A 25,292-nucleotide genomic window follows, 5' to 3' on the forward strand; every position below is an offset into this window, starting at 1 on the left:
ACCCTTGAATTACATAAATCAATTTAGTTTGGACTTCTGTAAAACCCAGAGGTAGAAAGCTAGAAGTAATTTCTGAGTTGTCAGTGACTGATGGATGTTCTGATTTCATAGATTTAGTAAAGAAAAGGTCTTACCGTAGCTGTCATAGGCATCCTCATTTACTCCATGACCGTAGTCATAGTATTCAGGGACACTGCAACAGATTTAGACAGCAATCAATGCTACTGTAATCAGGAGGAATCAACCCAGAAACTCATATGGAATTTGAAAGCAAAATGTGTGCTAAGGTAATATCCCGAGAACCTCTAGGCATCAAACACAATCCTAAAAAAATATTCAGGAAGAAAAATACAGGTTATTGACAAGGAGTGCTATGATTTTCTCATGCCACCTCAGAACTTCTTTATCTCTAACCTCCAATTTTATAAATCAAATTTCCCTTAAAACACAAGTATAATACTTCAAAAGTTGTCAAGAGGGAAGTTATAAAGATCTATTTCCAAGAAAAAGTGCTATATAAGATGACAATCTGGTCAATTGTGTATGGCTTTTAACTCGGTTACCTTAAGAAATATGCATCCGTTTCATCTTCACTTCCAACACTGAAATTATATTTACACTCCCCACTAGCCCTTCCATAGCATGTCCATGCCCTTCTCAAATAGATAAGCGATTTATTTTTATTTAATATTTTGCTAGATGCTTCCCCATTTCAATAACTGACAAGAAGGTGTCCCTCCTCCATTTCTTACCAAGTTACGCCACGTGTTCCCTTACTACAATTCTCATCACTCTGTCTTTCACCAACAGTTTTTTCCTTTAAGGCACCATTCTCATTAGCATCCACGCATTTCATATATCTCTCATAACAAAAAAGTCCTCCCTCATCCCCACATCTCCTTCTAATGACTATCCCTTTCTCTGCCCCCTTCGAGCAAAATTTCTTGAAAAGAGGCAACTAACTGTTCACTCTTTTCACTGCCTCTCTTGCCATATATAGGTTTTTGAAGACAGTCCAATCAGGCTGTTGTCTCCAATGACACAGATCTTGTCAGTACCTTGACATTTCAAATCTAGTGGTCAAGACGTGGTCCTCATTTTACATTAGCACCGTTTAACACAGTTGACCACTTCCTGCTCCTTCGACCACTCCAGGTGCTTCTGAGATGTCCTCAGAATAAATATTAACTACTTATATTAATATATTCACTTTGATAATTTATGAGAGCTTATATATTTATACTTTACTTATATACTTATACTTTATATACTTAAAAAGTGTGGTGAGAAAATGGCTTAATATCAAATACCAAAATTGTATAAATGTATAAGGACTGAGAGGGTGGGCCATAGATACCAAAGGGTTAGGTTAAAAGAAAAGATACAAAAGCCTAAAATTTTGTGGTTGTCATTATCCCTCAGGGGAATCTCATAGGTCTCATTATATTAAACACTTCAGATTTCCCTGACAGTAAGGAAAGAGAAGCAAAAAAGAAAATACAAGTCTATGTATTAGAGGTGAAAAAGAGAGACAGAGAAGTTTGGCCCTCTTTATCTTTCTGGGAGGCAACTGATAATGCATTAATTCAATTTTAGTGTAAAGTAGTTGGAAAAAAATAAAAGAAAAAGATGGGAGGCAACTGATAATGCATTAATTCAATTTTAGGGTAAAGTAGTTGGAAAAAATAAAAGAAAAAGATTACTGAGCCCTTTCAATATTTCTTGTAGGGCTGGTTTCCTGTTTGCAAATTCCTTTAGTTTTTGTTTGTCCTGGAAGCTTTTTATCTCTCCTTCTATTTTCAATGACAGCCTAGCTGGATCTAATGTTCTTGGTTGCATATTTTTCTCATTTAGTGCTCTGAATATATCATGCCAGTCCTTTCTGGCCTGCCAGGTCTCTGTGGATAGGTCTGTTGCCAATCTAATGTTTCTACCATTGTAGGTTACAGATCTCTTCTCCCGAGCTGCTTTCAGGATTTTCTCTTTGTCTCTGAGACTTGCGAGTTTTACTATTAGATGTCGGGGTGTTGACCTATTTTTATTGATTTTGAGGGGGCTTCTCTGTGCCTCCTGGATTTTGATGCCTGTTTCCTTCCCCAAATTAGGGAAGTTCTCTTCTATAATTTGCTCCAATATACCTTCTGCCTCTCTGTCTCTCTTTCTTCTGGGATCCCAATTATTCTAATGTTTTGTCTTATGGTATCACTCATCTAGAAGACATCCAAATGGCCAACAGACACATGAAAAAGTGCTCAACATCGCTCGGTATCAGGGAAATCCAAATCAAAACCTCAATGAGATACCACCTCACACCAGTCAGAATGGCTAAAATTAACAAGTCAGGAAATGACAGATGTTGGCGGGGATGTGAAGAAAGGGGAACCTCCTACACTGTTGGTGGGAATGCAAGCTGATACAGCCACTCTGGAAAACAGTTATGGAGGTTCCTCAAAAAGTTGAAAATAGAGCTACCGTATGACCCAGCAATTGCACTACTGGGTATTTATCCCAAAGATACAAATGTAGTGATCTGAAGAGGTACATGCACCCCGATGTTTATAGCAGCAATGTCCACAATAGCCAAACTGTGGAAAGAGCCAAGATGTCCATCAACAGATGAATGGATAAAGAAGATGTGGTATATATATACAATGGAATATTATGCAGCCATCAAAAGGAATGAAATCTTGCCATTTGCAATGACGTGGATGGAACTGGAGGGTATTATGCTGAGCAAAATAAGTCAATCAGAGAAAGACATGTATCATATGACCTCACTGATATGAGGAATTCTTAATCTCAGGAAACAAACTGAGGGTTGCTGGAATGGTGGGGGCTGGGAGGAATGGGGTGGCTGGGTGATAGACATTAGGGAGGGTATGTTCTATGGTGAGCACTGTGAATTGTGTATGACTATTGAATCACAGATCTGTACCTCTGAAACAAATAATACAATATATGTTAAAAAAAAAAAAAAGATAGCAGGAGGGAAGAATGAAGGTGGGGAAATTGGAGGGGGAGACGAACCATGAGAGACTATGGACTCTGAGAAACAAACAGGGTTTTAGAGTGGAGGGGTTGGGGGGATGGGAAAGCCTGGTGATGGGTATTAAGAAGGGCACGTACTGCATGGAGCACTGGGTGTTATATGCAAACAATGAATCATGGAACACTACATCAAAAACTAATGATGTAATGTATCGTGACTAACATAACATAATAAAAAAAAAAGATTACTGAGCCCAATCTTCATTGCCCAGAATGTTCATACACAAATTATGTAGGAAAAATGCATGGCAATATGTTTTTCTTCCCATCCCTGAGACAAAGGCCCATTGACTAGTGGCTGGATGTTTATCTCTTCTTTCATATCCTTAGCTTAGTAGAAGTGATAATAACCTAATTGAGAACCCTCACTGATATGTAGCAAATTCCTGAGAGTTGTTACATTGATTCCCTGGGTGATCAGGAAATGGCAGTCATGAGAATACGATTTAATAAGCAGTATTCCCATTTAGAGGGATGAAGAGAAACTGAGGACATTAACAGCAGCTTCTCTCTCCCTTTGTCACAATCAATAATTTTTCCCTGAAAAAGCCTGCTTGTGTTTCCCAAAGTGCTGTATGGAGACCACTAGGTCCAAACACTATCTAGTGGCATAACTACATTTCTCACTGGATTTCAATTTTAATTGTAATTGATGAATGTAAGAGACAGGAAGAAGAAAGTAGTGAGAGAGACCATGAGGAAGCAACTGCAGTTATTGTGGGTCATAAATGATACATACACACTAAGAGGGAGTATTAACTTTTAGCTACTCTGGAAAGGGGAAAGTAGGACATATAAGACTTTTGTAAAATAATGGATAATGCAAAATAATAGATAATAATCATAGTGGACTCTTTCATAGTCCATACCTTTGCTAGTCCAAATATTACTTCTCATTTCTTCCATAGGAAAACATTTTGCGTGGACAGATAGCTGCCCAGTGAATGGATACATTCCTCAGCTATCCTTACAACTAGATGCGCCCTGTGACTGAGTCAGGAAACGTGGGAAGTGCACACATGTGAGGGTGGTAACCTTGAGGTCATTTCCGATTTAATGACAAGCTCCTCGTTTTGGACTTGTGCACTCTCACCTCCTCAGCTGGTAGAATGCACTCAAAGTGATGATCTAGCAGGTACCATGCAAAGAAAGACAGTGCCTTAGGAAGCCGTGGGCTGCAACACTGGAGCTTCTGTTTCTAGATGATCATGTTGGAGCAGACTGACTGTAAATCACTACCAACCTGAGGGATGGTTGTGAGAATTTTTTTTTTTATCTTATTTGAGCCACTGAACTTTGAATCTTTCTGTTACAACAATTTAGTCTAACAAAGAAATGAGTATGTAGAGGTGTAGAACTGCTATTAAAATCCCCAAATATGGGGCATTAGCTTAGTGGGAGGGTGGAGAGTGCAAGGAAAAAAATACGGTCAGGTAGGAAGCAAATAAACCTTGTTATGCCGTTGCCCGTGAAAACTTGGAACAGTAGGTTATAGGGCTGCATATATTTTGACACTACACGAAAAAGCTGAACAAAGCTCAGCTGTTCATAACCCTGCTGCTTTTAGAAAGGTTTACAAAAGTCATGAGCTTAAAGAAGAATAGGCCATTTTTCCAGGAGAAACAAAAGTGAATAGAACTTTGCTAAGAGAAATTATCTCTGCCTGATTTATGTGTCAGTTCTGTAATTTAAAATGAGAGAATGTTCAGAAATTTGGGGCTTAACAGGATTAGAGAAGTCAGCTGTTTCTGTATTCCATTGGGAAGAGATAATGAGTGTTGTTCAAAAATGCCCTCATCTCTTCCCATTAGACTTTACTGCCATATATGATCCCTAAAACAATCCTCATGTCCCTGAACATGTACAGTCAGGAAGCATGCTGTAAAATTTTGAAGTCCCTAATGAGGGCATGCTATACTTGACTCAGTTCAGGTATGGCTATGGGTATAAGACCATTTATTGATTAGGATAAATAAAACCTTCTAGTAAATCTGGTATAACCTCCATAAAAGAAAACCAAGGTTGCCCGATGCACTAACCAAAATATTATTTCAATGTTGTTGTTTAGGTGTCTTTGCTTGTCAAGATTTTATAATTTTTATTGTCTGTGTGTTTCTCAATGAAAGTTCTCTTCCTTTTCCACCACCTTATATTGGGTATTATGTATGGGGAAGAAAGTTGAGAGCAGGAAAGATAATCTATTTATCATTTTATAGGTTGCCAGACTTCAAAGAATCAGGACCTAATGTATAGGTCTGTATATTTCCCAGAGATTCTGGATTTTGAGCTGGTTGCAGTAATTGGAATTGAACTTGGATTTTCTCTGTTGGGTAGAAGGTAAGCATCTTTGTTTTAATGAGAAGAAGGGTATTCACTTGTATTTGTATGACTAGAGGGTTGGACATAGAAGACTTCTAGTTGTTCCCCTCCAAAATCCATTTGTCTTTTTTTTCCATAAGAGAGACTGACCACCTCAGGACTACATTTCCTAGTTTCCCTTATATTTTAGGATGGGTTCTCTGCTTCTTTTCAAACTTTATGTAACTGGCTGGAAGTATGAATGATTGGAGCCAGTGATGGTGTGGTAAACTACATCTTTTTGTCTCCCCAAATCCATATGTTGAAATCTTAACTGCCCCGCATGTGATGGTATTAGGAGGTGGGGACTTTGGGAAGTAATTAGATCATGAGGGTGGAGCCCTTATGAATAAGATTAGTGCCCTTAAAAAGGGGACCCCAGAGAGCTCTCTTGTTCTCTTTCTACCATGTGAGGATACAAGAGGACAGAAGTCTGCAGTCCAGAAGAGGGTTTTCACCAAAACCCAACCACGCTGGTACCCTGACCTGGGACTTCCAGCCTCCAGGACTGTAGGAAATAAATTCCTGTTTATAAGCCACCCCATGTATGGTATTCTGTTATAGCAGTCTAAACTAAGAGAGATAGCATTCCAGTAGCCTGGATCCGTAAATGGTGTCATGGAGCAGAGCCCACCTACTTGCCCATGTTTATTATGTGTGAGGGAAATAAACTTTTCTCTTACTTGGGCCACTGAATTGTGGATCTCCTTACTAAGGAAGCTATAACCCATGATATAGTTGGCAATTAAAGCAACCCCTTAAAGATGAACAGAAATCCAGCAAATATTTGTTGAATGCATAAGTGATTGAACAAAAGAATTCAAGAAGACATGATTGTGTTTGAACATGAATAATTTAGAACATTTTGCTATAAATATCTTTATAAAACTTTGTATATGCTTCAGAAGGGATGTCTAGTTATATTGACAGCAATGGGAGCAGTGAAAAATGAAACACTTTTATTTTCTGATATGAGTGAAATTCAGATTAAAAGTTTAAAAGCAATGTAACTGACCAGTTCATCTGTGATTTTTATATATTGTTATATTATTTTTCAACTTTAAAAACATATATGATTTGGCTAGAGAAGGTAGACTGTACTGTTGGCTCTAAGCTTTTCATGCCATTATTTCAGAAAGCTGCTATTTCATTACATTAGTTTCATTTATTTGTTGTTTAATAATGTTGAAATGTGAGTAAAAGTGGACAAATGAATTCAATATAAACACAACCTGGTTATTTAATTTTCGGTTCACTGTTATCCTTATATTTATATTTAGAAAATATAGCTATCAAGGTATCTAAACACATTGTGACAATTGTGGAAGTGTTAATTAAAATGACAGTTATTGGTGATTTGGAACTTAATTACTCTGGTGGTTATAGCAGATGAGATTTTCCTAGGAACTGGCACATATATAAAATCAAGATATAACATGTTAGCTGCAATGACTCATTAAATAATATCTAATTATTAGTAAAATTCTTCACAACATTTTGGCTTTTTGATGTCAAGACCATAGACATTAATAAATATTTGGGAAAAAATAATATATAAATAAGTGGAGTAAAGGAGGCAGGAAAATATCAGATTAATTTATTAATGGTCATTTGTAAAACTAGAAAAAAATCAGAGATGGAAAATTCCAGTTCTTTTTTGATGGATAGAGGAATATCTTACCAGAAACAGACTGATAGTTCCCTCAGACAACTAATGAAATGGCAGTGAACACAATAGAAAAAGTTAGGATGAAAAGTGGATTCCAGGAAACCACATAATATCATCACCATAATCAAGCTGTTTTCCCAGCACCTGGGACATAACAACACTTAATTTCTCTAGTGCTTCACAATCTAGCAGTTGGTGTTCATGTTCATGTGGCAGGAGAAACCACACGGATGGTGGCGCAGACTAGCTCAGGAGTCACTGAGACTAACCACACTTGTAAAGGAAATATTTTGGACATTCAGTTGTTACAAAGAGAGATACTGGCCATAATATAAATGAGAACACTGCTCTATAAGAGGTGTTCATATAATCAAACCAGACTGGTATAAGTGGGGAAAAAATAGAGGATGCAATTTATAAAAAATCCATACTTTGCTTAATTTTTGCATAATCTTTTGGTAGGATATAAAAATTACCAGAGATAATTAAACACTTTACGAACACCATGGCTTGTTGTGGTCCTCCAAAGATTAAAAGGCCCACATTCACAAGTTCTAGCTGCATTTAGTTTATGCTATGTTGTCTTTCATTTCAACCTCTTTTTGATTCTTGAGTAAGCTGAAGATTTGTGTCTATGAAGCTGGACAACTAGATGAGGATGAATTTTAACTAAAGCTTCATTCATTATTTTCTGAATTGAAGAAAAGTAAAAACTACAAAATAGGGCCGCCTGGGTGGCTCAGTCGTTAGGCATCTGCCTTCAGCTCAGATCATGATCCCAAGGTGCTGGGATCGAGCCCCGCATCGGGCTCCCTGCTCAGTGGGTAGTCTGCTTCTCCCTCTCCTTCTACTGCTCCCCTCTGCTTGTGTTCCCTCTCTTGCTGTGTCTCTCTCTGTCAAATAAATAAATAAAATTTTTTAAAAAACCTACAAAATAATATTTTAGGAGAAGGGATAAAGGGACTTGATTAGTGTACTAATATGAAGGATTATTATTTATAACTACCTATTTTTTATTTTTTAGAGAGAGAGAGCGTGTGTGAGCAGGGTGGGGAGGGGCAGAGGGGGGAGAAGGGAGAGAGAGAGAGACTCTTAAGCAGGCTTCATACCCAGAGTGGAGCCGGACACCGGGCTCGATCTCACGACCCTGAGATCATGACCTGAGCAGAAATCAAGAGTCGGACACTTAACTGACTGCTCCACCCAGGTGCCCTCCCCCAACTATTTTTAGCACTTAAGTAAACACTCTTAAAATTTGCTTTCTTAAGCATTTATGCTGAAACCTTGTTATGTTGTGCATTTATGCTGTAGTTCCAGAAATATTTGTCAAGGAAAGATAAATTTTCAGCCCAGCTCCCGTCCTTAAATTGCAAATTGGTAGTTTCTTTCTTTTTTTCTTTCTTTCTTTCTTTCTTTCATCCGTCCTTCCTTCCTTCCTTCCGTCCTTCCTTCCTTTCTGTCTTTTTAAAGATTTTATTTATTTATTTGAGAGAGAGAGAGAGAGAGTGAGCACAAGCAGGGGAGTAGCAGGCTCCCTGCTGAGCAAGGAACCTGATGCGGGGCTTGATCCTAGGACCATGGGATCATGACCTGAGCCAAAGGCAGCCACTTAACCAACTGAGCCACCCAGGCGCCCCATGTAGTTCTTTACTTTTATATCCATTTATATGGTGATCAAATCCTTCTGTTAAATTTCATAAAGTTCCATGAAAGTGCTACTTACAAAGCTGTAAACCTAGCATGTAGATTATGATCGCAACCACTGGTACATTTTGAAAAGCAACCAAATGTGTTTGAATTTTATTACTAAATTGTACAAATGACTGATGGTCTCTGAATCCACTGCCAAGATTAATACTACAGTAGACAGAAGTGAAGACTCATAATATTTACTGGGCTGCTACCAATTAGTTTCAAGAGTTAAGGAATGAAATATTCTGAATTATTATTAAAACAGGTAAATATAAAACACAATTATGATATATCCAATCATAAGGAAAAAGCATAGGAAAAAAAACCAAATGCTATAACTGCTAATTATGAGTGAATCCCCCTATGCATAGTTTAAAATTCTTAATCTCATGCTTGGAGATTAAAATAAAAAATACCAATCCCATTGGAATTAATAAGAGATTTAAATATGAAAAAATGTATAGCTTAAATTACTTAAGCACCATTATGTGTTCATATCTTATACATTTCATTTCCCACTCAAGAATTTTTCCATTTAGAAATTGGACTTTATTCTGAGGGCAATTGGAGAATTAAAACATACAAGCTAACCTTTCTGATACTAGAAATTAGTGTTCACATATATGATCATTTGCTTTGTTGGGAACTCACTATCATTGCACTCATAAGTAAGTAAAAACTTGGTATAAAAAGAAACCATATGAAACAACCTCAACTGCATAACTTATACATTACTAGTACAGAAATAATCAAAACAAATTTTAAAGAAATGAAATTCTCTTAAAATATATAAATATGTATATTTTAAACTAAGCTCTACGCTCAGCATGGAGCCCAACATGGGGCTTGAACTCATGACCCTGGTATCAAGACCTAAGCTGAGATCAAGAGTCAGATGCTTAACCAACTAAGCCACCCAGGTGACCCTCAGATATTTTTAAACTTTGGAATATGTTGATAATTTTGTGTGTGTGTGTGCTCAAAAATATTACATGAAATACATTCCTTTTTATGTGTATGTGTTTCAACTAAAATGCAAATACCCTTTCCCTGCTCTAATATCAGCAGTTTTCAGAGTTCTAACAAGGGAAAAGATCAGTGCTTTAGATACATATGTGTTTTTAAAGTATCTTTGGAATTCCTTCAAGATTGCATGAATAGTTTTAAAATATTTTTGAAATTCATTCATTCATTCATTCATTCATTCACTCTGTTCAACCAATAGTGTTACACAAAAAGCATTGTGTTACAGAGTGGCCGTATTTGTGTATAAATAGAATATAAATTTGTGTCTTCCAAAACTAACTAGTAAATTAAATATATTAAAGATGGATGGATGGATGGATGGGGGGGAGAGAGAGCGAGAGCGAGAGATAATCGTCTGCAGTTATCTTGGCCAATTTGTTTTAGAAGTTAAAGATATAAGTCTCTCACTCAAAGGTAGCTCATTATGAGTCAGAGAAAGTCCACAGTCCATTCCCTGATCCATTTGGAGGAAAATCAGTATTTTTTTCTAAAAATGATACACAGAATATAAAAAGAAAAGTATTTGAACTTAACATTGAAAACTGTTATTTTCCATTTTCATTGAGTGTGTCATCTTGGACAAATCATTTAGTCTCTCTGAACTCCAGTTTCTTCACCTTTAATATGGAAATAATAATATTTACCTCAAGTATTAATGAAATAACCAGTGACAGCCCCATGATAAGTGCCTAGTACATAGCAGGCACTCAGTAAATATTAATAACAGGTAATTGTCCAATCAATAAAGCTATAGACATAAAGTTTCTCTCTTTCATATTCATAAAGGTTGCAATGCTGAAAGAGATTTCATCTTCTTGAAATACTCTGAAACATGAAATAACCATCATGCCCTCTTAAGTTTCAGTTGATGTATTTAATGTTCACAGGATGAAAAATAGGCTGATTATTCATGAGGGAGGTGACATATTTGTTCTGCTCATAGATTAATGATCAAGATAGATGATCTATATAAGGCATCTAGTGTAGAATTATGATCAGCTTTGCAATGATCTACTCTATAGAAAATGGGTGTTTTGAGAGTGCAACCTCATGCTCCAAATGAGAGAGGAACACATTTAGATATACTTTTGCTGGTCTGGATTCAACACTGCACATACACTTCTGAAAATGGTCTCTTTTTATAGACACTCTTTAATTATTTGTTTCCAATTTGGCTTGTATTTTTTTGCTTACTTTGACCCTTTATTACATAAATGAAGGGTGAGTAATTTTATAACAAAAACATTAATCTTCTGTTTTATTGCATGGAATTATCATTAGAACATAGCAATTATTTTCTATAAATAAGACCTTCAACTGACTGATTAATTAGGCTCAGTGATACATGACATTATTAAATGAACTGTTACATGCTTTTGGTACAAGTACATAGAAGCTACTGAACCCAGTTTGAAATGGACATAATTCCAACTGTATATACATTATCTTTTTGCCTGAGTCATAATTCATGAGTATCAGTAAGATTTCAATGCTGTAAACATCAGTATAATTTCTAATTATTTCAATACTCTAATCTAGTTGACTTTGAGGCTGAATTCATTGGTGCAAGCTGCACTATAACTATGTATTAATGGTGATTTATATTCTTCCCCACTCAAACATAAATGGAATCTCACCTCTGTTGCATAATGTTCCAGAACCACTTTTTACTTATTAAAGGATTGTTTTCATGCACCAGACTTTGGAAATTTAAACAAATAAAACAAAGTCTGGGGAAAGAATATATGAATTAATAACAGTGATTCTGTTTTGATAAATTCTTTTCTTTACGTGAGGAAACAAAGCCCCGTTCTTCCAAAAACTCTCAAAATATAACTTAAATCAGGTGATTTAAGTGTCTCTGTACACCACCACTGTGGCATGCTATGAACTGAATTGTAATTATGTATTTTCATGTTTCTCTTTTCTCTAATCCTGACTGTGAATGTTAATTCCTTAGTATGGCATACAAGTCCCTTTTCTGTCTACATTCTAATGACCTACCCAGCCTTTCCCCTATCACTCCCCCTATTACCAAACCCCACACCCCAACATAATAGAATGTCTTCCAATTCATGAATCCTTTCATGGCCCCATGCCTCTCACCATGGCATCCTTCTATTTAGATGGAACTTCCTCTACTTCTTCACCTAAGAAGGTATCCATTATCCTTTGGGATCCACTCAATGGTTGGCTTCTTATTAAAGTATTACCAGGGAAGGTGTTACCCCTTCCCACTTGCCTTCTATAAGACCTTGTTGACATCTTCATGTAGAACAGCTCTCATTGTTCCAGAATGTTCTTTAAAATCTGTCTCTTCCTCTAGCACAATGGCTCTCAGTAGCTAGTGTGCATAAGCATCACAAGGATACTGTGCCAAAAATACAGATTCCTGAGCCCCCCATTCTTCAGATTCTAAATCAGCTGGCCTCAGGGGCCCCAAGATCTATAATTTCATTTGCAGTGTTTCTTATACAGAAGTCCAGGATTATATTTTGTAAACAAAACAAAACGAAACAACAAGAACAAAACACACACACACACACAAACCTGCGCTAATTGTGAATAAATCAACATCCAGGCTCTGCCTTATTTGCTTTGAATACATAGGTGCAGAATAGTGACATTCAATGAATGCTTTTTGAGTAAATGTAGTTTTAAAATACTACATAATTTCTTTGTGAATAATTTCTAAGCTGCCTGACAGTACAGCCAAGTAGATTTGTGGCTATGTTTACAACTGTTCTCACAGAATTTTAATTAGTGGTCAATGTCAATTTAAAGGTTGCTCCTGAGCTATGTCCTTGGTACTCTATTTTTCTAAAAATTTTTTTTGAAAGGTACTTGATAAAGAAATATAAGATATGCTAAGATGTATAACTACTATTCTGATTTTAAGAATTAGTATTCAAAAAACTAGTTCTAAATCAGCAATAGAAGGCCTAAACAACAAGGTGAAATGTCACAGAGATAAATGTACATTTCTGCGTTTAGGTTAAAAAATCAATTGCAAACATGCAGGATGGTGTTAGAACTAGCTTGACAGAAGTTCATTTAGGAAGAAACTAGGTTTTCAGTTGAAAACAAATTCAATAAAACCCACTAATGTGACAGCCACTTAATAAAACCACATGGTAGGGACTCCTGGATGGCTCAGTTGGTTAAGCATCTGTCTTCAGCTCAGGTCATGATCCCATGGTCCTGGGATCGAGTCCCACATCAGGCTCCCTGCTCAGCAGGGAGCCTGCTTCTCCCTCTCCTCCCCACTCATGCTCTCTCCATCTCTGTCTCTCTCTCAAATAAATAAATAAAATCTTAAAAAAAAAAAAAGGAAACCACATGGCAGGATGATGAAGTACCATAAAGTAAGAAGCATTATTACACAGGATATAATAATGCTGTATCTTTGCACCAGTCAACTCTCATCTGATATAATGTACCTCAAGATCATTGTGCCACACTTCAGAATGGACACTTGGACAACTGGAGTGGTTTTATGAGAGAACAACTAGGGTATTTAGTGAAATGGGAGTCATGATGAACCAAGAACAGTTGAGGAAAACTGTATCTATGTGGGCACTGATCCTGGACACTGGCTTATTAGTGGTACAATAATGTTGCTTAACAAACAATCACAAAATATTATTATCATACAACATGACACAATTCTTTAAGTCACGTGTTTTTGTTCGGCTAGAGGTTTGCTAATCTAGGCTAGGATCACTGGGCGCTCTGTTCCAAGCTTGGATGGAATTGGGATTGGCCTTGAGGTTTGGACTGCCCATGTGTTCACTACGGAACTCAGACTAAGGGCACAATAGCTACCTAGTGAAGCTCTTCTCATGGCAACAGCAAGAGAGCAAATGGGAAACGTGTAGTCCTCTTAATGTATAGGCATAAGATGTGACATTATTCTATTAGTCAAAGCAGGATATGGGATAGTGAGGAGTCAGGAAAACAATCTACATCTTTTGTAAGAGATACTGAACAATCACACACGGGGGTGGAGGATGAAGAATTGTAGCCAAGAATGCACTCTATCACATTCTGCATATTGATAGAGGGACATTATCTTCATAAAGAAAAGCTGATAGGTGGAACAAAACTGGATTTATTATGTGTAGCTTCACAAGCTGATTACTGATCAATGTATATAAATGGAGAAGATATTACTTCAGCTTAAGAGTTTCCTAATAAGCTGAGGTATTAAAAAACAAAATAAAGTGTTTGGGAAGCAATATGGTATTAGTACAAAGTGCCCAGTCTTTGGAATTGGACAGTTCAAACCTTGTCTAGTCCTGGGCAAAGTAAACATTTTCAGCCTAGTTCCTTTATCTGTAATATGAGGATAAAACTGTTTACCTCATATGATCATGTTATAAAGTACCTAATATAGGCCTCTGCATATAGCAGCTGCTCTGTATTATGGTTATTATTTTTATTAGAAACTTACTTCCTTTAGAAATGGTCAAGTGTTCCCTGACTAGCCCTTCAGACTCTTCTCTTGCTTCTTTCACACATCTTCTATAATTCAGTCTTACTGAATATTATATAATACAAATCCACAATTATTTATACTTGAATTCTAAATTCAACAACTCTGAAACCAAATTTTTTTTTTCTTAAATTGGGTGTCTGAAATCATTAGGCAACAAAATTCTTACCTAAAATGTTAAACTCTTTATAGCTATTTATGTCCTGCCTACTATAGTTACTCATTTATTTCAATGCAATCATATTAATATATATTCTTGGCCCAGATGCAGTAATAATATATGCATTGTACTGCCCTTATAAAATATAAACAATTCTGAATATGAAACATCTGGTCCACAGTATTGTTACTTATAGAATTGTGATCCTGTATTTAAATATATCATAGAGTTCACTATTCTCCTCCTAGCGCCTAGAAAATAACAGGCCCTTAATAAATAATAAACTTAATGAAACAGTAAAATAGGATTTTGAAATTATTATAACAGGAAATCTAATTATGGAGAATTACTGATATCTCTATCTCATTTTGGCTCTATTCCATATGCATCTGAGATAAATTCTGTTCCCTTTTCTGAGGTACCCCCAGGAGCTAAAGTGTCCTTTTTTTTCCCCACTCTACAATTTAAAGATCACAAAGTCCATATTTTCCATCTTGACCACAGGTGTTTCAAGAAAAATACCTCCCTTCTCTCATTACCAGTGTTCAGCTGCAAAAAAGTAAGACCTGGAGGTTTTTTGGGGTTTTTTGTTTTGTTTTATTTTTAAGTGCAAATTGATTCAGAAACCAAAGAAAGCAATGGAAGTGCAGACAAATCATTGAGAAAAAGGATGGAATAGCAACTAATAGAGAACTTACTGAGCTCAAATGAGCAAATCAGGCTGATGCAAAAAAAGAGGATGATCATAATTTTCACCAAAGCCGAATTCGGCTTTACCAACTTCTAGATACAATGACAATCTCAAACTCTATCCAAAAATCATTCTTTTCTTACATAGGAGTGCTATATCCAGGCCTTCCTGTTCCTTTCCTATCATTTCAGATAACTTCCCTACCACTCCTAAGTATCTTATAATTTGATTCACCTGAAGGACATGCAGTTCTTTAGTAATGAATTATATTCTCATTTCTTTGTCTTTGTACATAGCTTTGCCTGGCTAAATTTTATTTACCCAGTTAAATCACAGCAGGGCATCAGCTCTTTTTAAGAAAGCTTCTCTACTTTCTCATAACCCTCTACTCGATGGCCTCCTATGTTCTCTCATAACCTCTGGCACAGCCTTCTAGCACAGTGCTCATCACATGTTACATGTTTATTTGCATGTCCATCTTCTTCTCTAATTGTCTCCAAACAGTCCATACCTGGATTTCGGGACATCCTTCACAATCCATAGAGTGCCCTCAAATAGCCATTTGGAAGGACTCCTTAATTCCATGTCCTTGGAAGCATTTTCTGGATACTGACTTCTTCTCTATCTTGCTCATATATAGAACAGAATTTAGAAAATAGTGACTATGGCTACCTACAGATATATTTGGTTTAATCTCTAGAGTGTTTAACTTTCAAAAATTAGTTGCCAATGTCTAAAAATCAGAGTATTACACTGAAAAACTGATGTGGCAAGTTATATTTTCCAAAAACATCCACAATACAATTTTCCATCCTTGAACCATGCCAGTTCCCCAATGAGGGGTGAGGTCTAAGACCCTTTGTCTTGAATCTGGCTGGACTTGTAACTTACTTATAACTAACAGACTGAGGCTAAGTTGTGAAAGGCAATGCAGCTTCTGTTTTGTTCTTTGGGATGCTTATATCTGGTGCTCTCAGCTGCCATGCTGTGACGAAGCCCAAGCAACATGGAGTACTACATGAGCATCCCAAGCAGCAGCCCCAGTTTAGATATCAGCTGACATCCAGCATCAACTGCCAGGTAGATGAGAAAAGAATCTCCAGATGATTCCACACCCCAGCCATTAAGTTATCCTTACCTTTTGAGCCTTCTTGCTAAGCCTCCAGACATAGAGGAGAAGAAGCTAACCACCCCTACTATGCTTTGTTAGAATTCCTGATACACAAAATCCTCAAGTATAAGAGAGCATAATAAAATTTTTTTAAAAGATTTTGTTTTTATTTATTTGACAGAGGGAGAGACAGTGAGGGAACACAAACAGGGGGAGTAGGAGAGGGAGAAGCAGGCCTCCTGCCAAGCAGGGAGCCCAGTGAGGGGCTCAATCCCAGGACCCTGGGACCATGACCTAAGCCAAAGGCAGATGCTTAACGACTGAGTCACCCACGTGCCCCAAAGATGGTTATTTTATACCACTTGTTTTTGGGATGGTTTGTTATGCAGCAATAATAACCAGAAAACAGGTTTTCTTTGGGGAAAAAAGAAGATCTAGCTCCCCTGGGCCCTTTACTCTACATGAACTATATGGCCACAGTATCCTAAACTTGAAGTTGCTTTCCACAGAGCAAATGTTTTCCAGTTTGCTGCAGTGTCTACCACTCCTTATTGTTACACCTTGACAATTATATACACTCGTGAACATTTATGACCCCTAAATATGTTGATAACTATGTTATGTATGTTTTTTCTTTTGGTGGAGCTAAGTATCTTTAACGACCATTGAAGCCAGAATTTCACCTTAGACTCTTTAAGTGGCCTTAATATTAGGCTTTTTGCAACACATCAGGTTCTTCAAGAGTCCAAGATGATCTAACAGTTCCCATTTCTGAAGCTCTGATTGCATATGGTTTGCCCAGTACTTTCCTGTTTCCTTTTGAGGGGTGTCTCCAGTTCTAAAGTAATCTGCTGAGAAGAAATGACTGACTACTGACATATCCTGATCTCAGTAAATGATTAAACAGGTTTCAGTTACTAACTGGGACACTTCCTTAAGTTTTCTTGAGAGAAATGACTAGGGAAAATGGTTTTCTAGCTTTTCTTATTGAAGTCTTATAAAAGGCATTTTATTGCATATTTTTAAATATGAATTGACTACTTGGGCAAGTAGTTTAGTTATCAAAATTAACCCTCAGTAATAAAAAATCAACAAATGCAATAAATATATAATGAATAATTTGAGAAAACATGTTGTTCCTTTCCTAAAACCAACGGCAAGTATCCTGATGCCTAAAATAAGTATTCCAGATAAGGACAAAAAAAAAGTGTGTATCAAGAGCTGGAATCTCTCTTTGTTGAAGTAAATCCAGACAATACCCAATCCACTGTTCATGTATGCAGAGGTCTGTTGATGGCATGAAAAATACAACTCACTTGTAGAATAACTGTGGGAAAAGATCTCAAATCTAATAACCTTCTGTAAATTCAATCTCATCATTGACTATAGTTTGAAACATAATAGAATTGAATTACAAAATGAGAGTGAGTCATTTTATACTGAATAGTACCAATTAAATGAATAGGACAAGCTGTTATATACTTAATATAACTTTTATTAAATTACTGGATAACTGCAATGACTTACATTTAAGTTTTCATTAGAAGGGTTTCTGTAGACTCTTAGTATCAAACACAAGGGCTTGCATTACATTTATAGCCTAAAAACAATAGTTAATAGGTAAATTGCATTTTTTTCTTCCTTGAATTTGTCCTTTGGTCAGAACCTTTCACAAAGCATGCAAATAACTTACTACATTCTTATTATATTAAATGCATATTCTCTGTGGCTTGTTCAGATAATAACAGAAATCTGTTAACTCAATGAATTGACTCAGATTTTCAGATACTATTTATTAGTCTTTATGTCTAAGGCCTCCGGAGTTAGCTGATAGGATTTTGAATCCAACATTTACTACTTGAATGAACTTGGGAAAATCACTTGACATTTTTAAGCTTTGGTTTTTTTCCCGCCTCAAATGTTACTGCAAGTATTGAATGAGTCTTTTTTAGTTCATAGATGTTTTCTCATTAATAAAATACAAATCCATTTAAAGGCATTACTGTTTCCATTACAATTCAGTAAATTCATTATTTATATCTTCAAGCAACTGACACTAATATATACAATTACTAGTTGTTGGGGGTCTGATACAATTTTTGGATGTTGTGCTGCCTCTCTTCCATTTGCCTTCCCACTTCCACTCTTCCCTCCAGCCTGCTCTGGGGATGACTAACAGCGGTGCCATCTACTAGGTTTCTTTTCCTCTGCCTCTTAATGGGTTCAGCCAATGGGAGCAAATGTGGGAAACTGGAAGGAGGGAGGAGAGTGAGGTCAGGGCATTAACTCCCTGAGCTCTCTCTGCAGAATGGCCATGGCTCCCATTCTGAATCAAAAGCCTCAGCTCCTATCAGGAGGCCTCTCCAAATCACTTTCTCTGTCTCCTTTCAATCCTAATTTTGGTGACAGACACCTTGCCCCAGGGATCCTAGTGCCAGGGCATTGCATTGTCCCTTGTGGTTTCCCTGCACTCTGCCACTGAAGAGAGTTCCCGTATTAAATTCTCCTCAAATTATCCTAATTTAAGAGTTGCATTTTTTTCCTATTGCATAGACCCTGACTGTACAGATATTCAAAAAGTGATCAACGTTGGGAACTTATATATCAGAAAGAGACGTATATTCGCTCTCCTAGCTCATTCCTTTGTAATTTACAGAAAAGAAGATTCTTTTCCTAGCGAATTCCTCACCTGATTCATGATTTAAGGAAAGCAAAGTCTTCCATTTTTATATTTTGCCTATTATACCAATCTGCAGTTAAAATATTACACTGAAAAATTATAGTTTCTTAACATTTCACATCCAAATTAAATTGTCATTAGAATCAATGATCAAAATTGGTCTTTTGATTTTCATTTGCAGTATTACTGTTTCAATCTAGGTATATGTCAGTAACTTTTTTTCTACATCTATGGCTTTAGTTTGGTATAGGTTTTGCTGAAAATTTGGGCACGGGGAAAAGTCAATTCGTTGGTAAAACGATGTGACGTATATAAATATGTAAAATATGTTTTCTTATTGAAGTCTTATAAAAGGTATTTTTTGCATGTTTTTAAATACGAATTGACTACTTAGACAAGTAGTTTAGTTATCAAAATTAACCCTAATAAAAAATCAACAAATACATATGTAAAACGTATATGAATTTATATAATTTCAGAAGATTGATCTCTGAAAATGTTAATGTCTTTGGGGAGTACATAAAAAATGGGGTATCAGAACATGGACAGAATTTAATATTTAGTCCAATTAAAGTTGTTAATCATAGGATGTAACTTGTCTTAAGCCAAAGACTTCAAATAATTGAGTTCCCCTGGAAACTGCAATACTAGTCCTGCAATTTAAAGCTTGCATAATAAGCTCATCAATCCAGTTTTTTAAACTTTTTATCCTCATTGACACAGAGCAAGAGAAAAAGATGGTCTAAGACCCCTCAGATCATCATCATCTTTACCAGTCCTTAATAATGTCATTATGTTGAGCTGCCTCCTAAGGAATCTTTAGAGAAGTCTCTCTTCTGATCCATTTGAAAATTTCCAGAACTAACGACACCTTACAAGACAACTGGGGATTAATTAAAGTTGTTACAGCTTCTGAACTCCAGGTGAACCTTTTTAGGGTTGTTACCTTGTGAACTTCCCTTAGACTCTTTATTGAAGATGATATAATTATTCCATTTAGGTACCTGCGAGATTCTACTTTATAATTTCCACAAATTCTGTCTTTACCTGTGCTAACTAGTCATTTAAAGACCATTTTCTCTAAAGATTTTTATTTTTTATATCAGTTCTGCTAAGTCACACATAATTTAGTGTTGTACCTAAATACCATACCATAATTTAGTGCTTCTAAATTGGAATTTCTTCCGATTTAGTTGTACCATAATTTAGTGCTTCTAAATTGGAATTTCTTCCGATTTTGACCATGACAGTGCCAAAATATTATTCATATTTTTTATTAATGATGGAGATGTTTTATGCTCATATATTTCTCTTTATTCCACTTTAGAAACTTTCTCCCATTTTCCTCCATAAATCCAAATTATACTTTTAAAAACCCAATTAAAGAGCTACCACTTGAGGGGCACCTGGGTGGCTCAGTTGGTTAAGCGACTGCCTTCGGCTCAGGTCATGATCCTGGAGTCCCTGGATCGAGTCCCGCATCGGGCTCCCTGCTCGGCAGGGAGTCTGCTTCTCCCTCTGACCCTCCCCCCTCTCATGTGCTCTCTCTCATTCTCTCTCTCTCAAATAAATAAATAAATAATCTTTAAAAAAACAAACAAACAAAAAACAAAAAAAAGAGCTACCACTTGGGAAAAAAAAAAACAGTTCTAGACTGATTCTTATAAAAAATGAACTTCCTCTCACTTCTACCTTCCAATACTTGGTTACTCTATAGTTGTTTCACTTATATTTATTTAAATATATAACAGCTTGCAAATGACTCCTCAAACAAATTGTTAGGGGCAAATACTAAAATATATTTTAAAAAATTTTAATCTAAAACTAATGAGTAATGTAACAATAAAAAATTAAAAAAAAATTAAGTAAGTATTGTCACTGTATGGTGAGTATACTCTCTGACATGTATAATCATTTAATAAGTGCTTATTTAACTAAACTGCTAATATCTTCTCCTGGCATAGTTGAACCAATAGAAATAATCTAAATATAGGAATTTAATACATATGTCATGAATTTTCTCAGTATTTATCTACTTCTATTACAAGTTGGCACTATATTTAAAAATTCTTCCTCACAGTTTTCTGAAATAATATTAATTTCATTCATTCATTAATGCATTCATTTATCTTTTGTTCATTTATTCAACAAATCTTTACTGAGAACTTCTAGTGTGCCAGAAACTCTGAGTATTAAGGCCATGTTTTGACCAAAATAGATATTTTATAATTATTGCAATAGAGAATATTAATATCATTTTTTGAGAACATTAGTATCATTTTAATTAATTTCATGACCTGATTTCTTTATTCTGGTTTAGTACTAAGATATCTCAGAAACACATAAATATTTTGTCAATAAATATAATAAATAGAATTCTGCATATTGTATTCTCCTTGAGGGAAGAGATGCTCTTATTTTATATCTTCACAGCGTAGGTACACATTAAGTCTGACATTCATATATTCAACAACCATCTATTCAATACATACCCTATAAAAGACTCAACACTAGATACTGTGAGGGACATGAGGGCATCAGACAAGGATTCTAGGAAAGTAGTAAGAGTGATAAGTAACATGTACACAGTTGATCCCACTGTAGGACAGAGAGAGAAAGAGCTGTAGAGAAATAAAGATATGGTGCTATTGAAATTTAGAGCAAAAACAGGTTATTCTCAAATAAAGGATTATGGAAAAACTTTTTGGAAGAGTTGGCTTTGAGCTGGGCCTAGGAGAATGGGATGAATTTAGCCATAGAAAATAGAACAGATAGGAAAGGAAAAAGAGAAGGTAGCAGAAGAGCATAGAAAGTATCTTTTTACATATAAATTATACTTCATTAAAACAAGACAATTTTTTCTAAAATTATTCTGTTACTTTTTATGCATAATTATGTTCAATTATTCTAATATTCACTTTGGAAATATTCAAAAATAAATTATCCTAATCTCCCATTTTTTCTTCTTCCTTGTCTCTTAGGGTTAGCTAAGCCCATTTAAGTCTTACCAGAAGAAAGATGCAAAAAGTCCCTCACTTTCAGAAAACTATTCCAAAATCTCTATCAGCTGAATGTAGCTCTCTATAAAGCTAAATCAAGAAATTGTTTTACTCTATTCTAGTTGTGTTTTTAGTGTGTGGTAATCTCTTTTTTTTCTACCAAATAGTTTCTGAAACAAGCTAAAGTACTTTTTTTTCACAATTTTTATGCACTAATGTATAATGATGAACTTACAATTTGAAAATATTAGCAGATACTTTAAATATGTAGCCAATTTGCCTACAATAATCAGTGTCTGTGATGATGCAAAACTTTCCCCCATCCTAAATAATTGTGCTGTTTCAATATGTAACTGGGACTATTATGATATCACCCACAGTATAAACTGTTAGCTCATGATGGCTTTTCTATTTAACATAGTACAAATTAACCAGTTACTCAAAGTTGAAGATGGTCATTTTCCTAATGATATGTTATGCTTAGCTTTGGAGGTATCAGTTCACACTCATCTTTTTCCTAATTGCCTACAGTATTCTAAGTAGAATTGCCCTTCACTCCTTTCACTAGGCTGTCCTTCTGGCCATGCAAAATGCACACTTAGGCATTACATGCAAATTTCCTCCACTCTATAATGACCTTAAAGTTGTTTCTTTCTTTGTCACCTCCCCTCCTCCAGATATTACTTAATGATGCATCTAGATCTCTTTGGGTCCCAATAAATTTGGTCAATAAATGGTCAATGCAGTAATGATTTTGTGACAATTAGTTCTCTTGGTTTCTGTCAATCACATATAGGGGAGAATCATTTAACTATCATATGGACTCCTCCTACTTTACCATGAAAATTGTAACTTTGTTTTCAGAAAAAATACTTGGGAGATAGATTTTTCAAAAATGCAGTTGTTTAATGATAATTTTATTCATAATTGCAAAAAAAAAGAATCTATTTGTGCTTCAACTGATGAATGAAGTAACTATGGTACATCCTTACAATGAAACATTACATAGTAATAAAAAGGAAGAAAACATTGATACACATAACAACATGAATGAATAAATATCAAACACATCATTATATGTAAAGAAGCCAGACAGAAACGGCGACATATCGTATCGTTTCTACTTATATGACATTCTAAAAAAGTCAAAATTGTAATGGCAAAAAACTGGTTGTGGTTTCCAAGGCCTGGGAGGGAGAAAAGTTGTCTATATAGGGCCATAAGGAAACATTTCAGGTTGGCTAAATTGACCTAAAACTTAATTTTGATGGTGTCGCATGATAGTTTGCATTTGTTAAACTCATAAAAACTCTGTACCCTAAATGGGCAAAATTTACTATATGTAAACACTACTTCAAAAAATTTGACTTTAAAAAAAGTAAAAATTAATTGATAGCTCAAAATGTGATCAATCTGAAAAGATACAGTCAACAATCATTTAGAGAGCCATCAAGAAAGGAAGGGAATTATTCATTCCATAGGATGTTTTACAAGTTTTCCTTTTCAGAAGGAGCACCAATAACATTCATATATCTTTTGTTTTACAAATAAAAATTAAATTTTAGGGGAAAAACCTTCACTGAACAAGTGCTTGTTTTTCATTGTTGTGTTAATTATGAATTTACTAAAATAATCTCCAAAAGTAACAGTATTTTGTTAAATACAAGCTTACTTAATGAGTTTATTAGTTATGATAATCATCTAGTCTTAAAATAACACACTGCTACCATTAACAATTGCAAGATTATTATCTTTTACCTCTCAGTGTAGTAAACAACTTAATAATTCAGAGACACAATGGAGAAAAACCACTGCTAGAAACTCTCACATAATAGAACTGGAACTCAGATACAAAAGACAAAATAGGATTAGAAATAATCCTGAGAAGGATGCTCTAAACAGCAAATGCCTTACCTTTGCGTTTGAGTGGCATAGCTGTTATCATAAGTCTCATAGGTCTGGTCATCATATTCACCCCCGTAGCCATCATCATACCCCTGAGGCAGAAAATGGTAGAAAGACCTATTAGCAATCAACTTGATTAACTTAGATCTGGTTTGGCTTAATGAGATTTTATGTGATGTGACCTTAATTTAGTTTTTACGTTTGGTTAGTTACTCTGCATCAGATTTTACTAGACTAATAATTTCTTCATAACCTTGACTAATATTTCATGGACCAGATATTAATATTTAATAATTAAGCTTCAGCATATCATTAAAGTAGCAATACCTCCTCTACAATTTATCTAGAATTTTGATCAATACTAATGAAAACTATATAAGAAGTTAAAAATAAATTTTCTTTTGAAAATATTATGGTTAGATAGTGTGCTAACATCATGGTGGTGTTAACATATTGGTTACAGCCCCACTGGGTTTTTTTTTTTTCTTCCCCTGATAATAATCATAATTATGTTTGAAACTATAAAATTCAGGATCCTTAAATTGTGGTCAACTTTCAGTAAAAAAGATATAGTCATCATTGCAAAACAAACAAAAAAGAAAGAAAGGAGAAAAAAGAAAAAGGGAAAGAAGAAAGAAAAGGAGGGAAGGAAGGGAAAATGAGAGGGGATGGAAAGAAGGGCTGGAGGGAAGGATTGGGGGAGGATAGGAGGCAGGAAAGAAGGAAGAGAAAAAAAGACAGAAACCACATAAAGAGCCTTTATTTTGTGCATTCTACAGTTTTTAAATCTCATAAATAAAATGATGTTGGTGGTGAGTTTGATTACCTAACTAAATTAATGCTACCAGCGCTAATGCAGATTTGTCATTGCAGACTGTGAAAGCAAGCTAGCAGTTGTACAATCCAGTTATCAATCACTGTGTGAGAGATTTACCTTTATTTCCCTTTGTGGTCACTGACTGTACTCTAAACCCTAGCCAACCACCTCAACTACTCCCTACTTCTGAAAAAACCTTTAGTTATTCTGCCTCTGGGCCTTTGCTGGTGTGTCTCTTTCCCTGGAATGCACTTCCATCCCAGCCCACCAATTCATAACTTCATTTCAGTCTGGAGGCTTATAAATCTCTCTATTGTGTTCAAAAATTTAAACAAAAAATATGTAGATATGAAAGTTTCCACATCAGTCTTGACTAAGATCTTTGAGCCCATTTAATCTGAAAACTAGTATTTTTCATCAACCTAAGAACGTTTTTAAAATATTATTTATGACTTCTCCATCTGGTTTACCATTTATATAATGCTATTATTTATATATGAAGTTTACTGAGTCTGACTTTAATTTCTTCTATTCTTCCACTTACAGTTTTCACTTCATCATATTTTTGCTCTGCACTATGGGATCGTTTCTCCATTTGATCTTTGACTATTCTAATTCAATTCCTATTAAGTTAAAAAATT

At 35.5% G+C, this 25,292-nt stretch overlaps 1 protein-coding gene across 1 annotated transcript in view; it reads right to left on the reverse strand.

Annotated features, from left to right (window-relative positions):
- The window catches only part of KHDRBS2 (KH RNA binding domain containing, signal transduction associated 2), a 567,314-nt gene that overhangs the window by 19,413 nt on the left and 522,609 nt on the right, over positions 1–25,292 (reverse strand). Inside the window, exons 7-8 of the mRNA XM_045867060.3 lie at positions 23,844–23,926; positions 135–193 (exon numbers count right to left, since the gene is read on the reverse strand). Coding sequence (XP_045723016.1) covers positions 135–193; positions 23,844–23,926 — 142 coding nt within the window. The remainder of the gene's footprint in view (positions 1–134; positions 194–23,843; positions 23,927–25,292) is intronic.

The sequence above is a fragment of the Mirounga angustirostris genome, unplaced genomic scaffold (assembly GCF_029215605.1).
Source record: "Mirounga angustirostris isolate CCGP_5_RB_7025 unplaced genomic scaffold, mMirAng1.0.hap1 SCAF_8, whole genome shotgun sequence".
NCBI lineage: Eukaryota > Metazoa > Chordata > Mammalia > Carnivora > Phocidae > Mirounga > Mirounga angustirostris.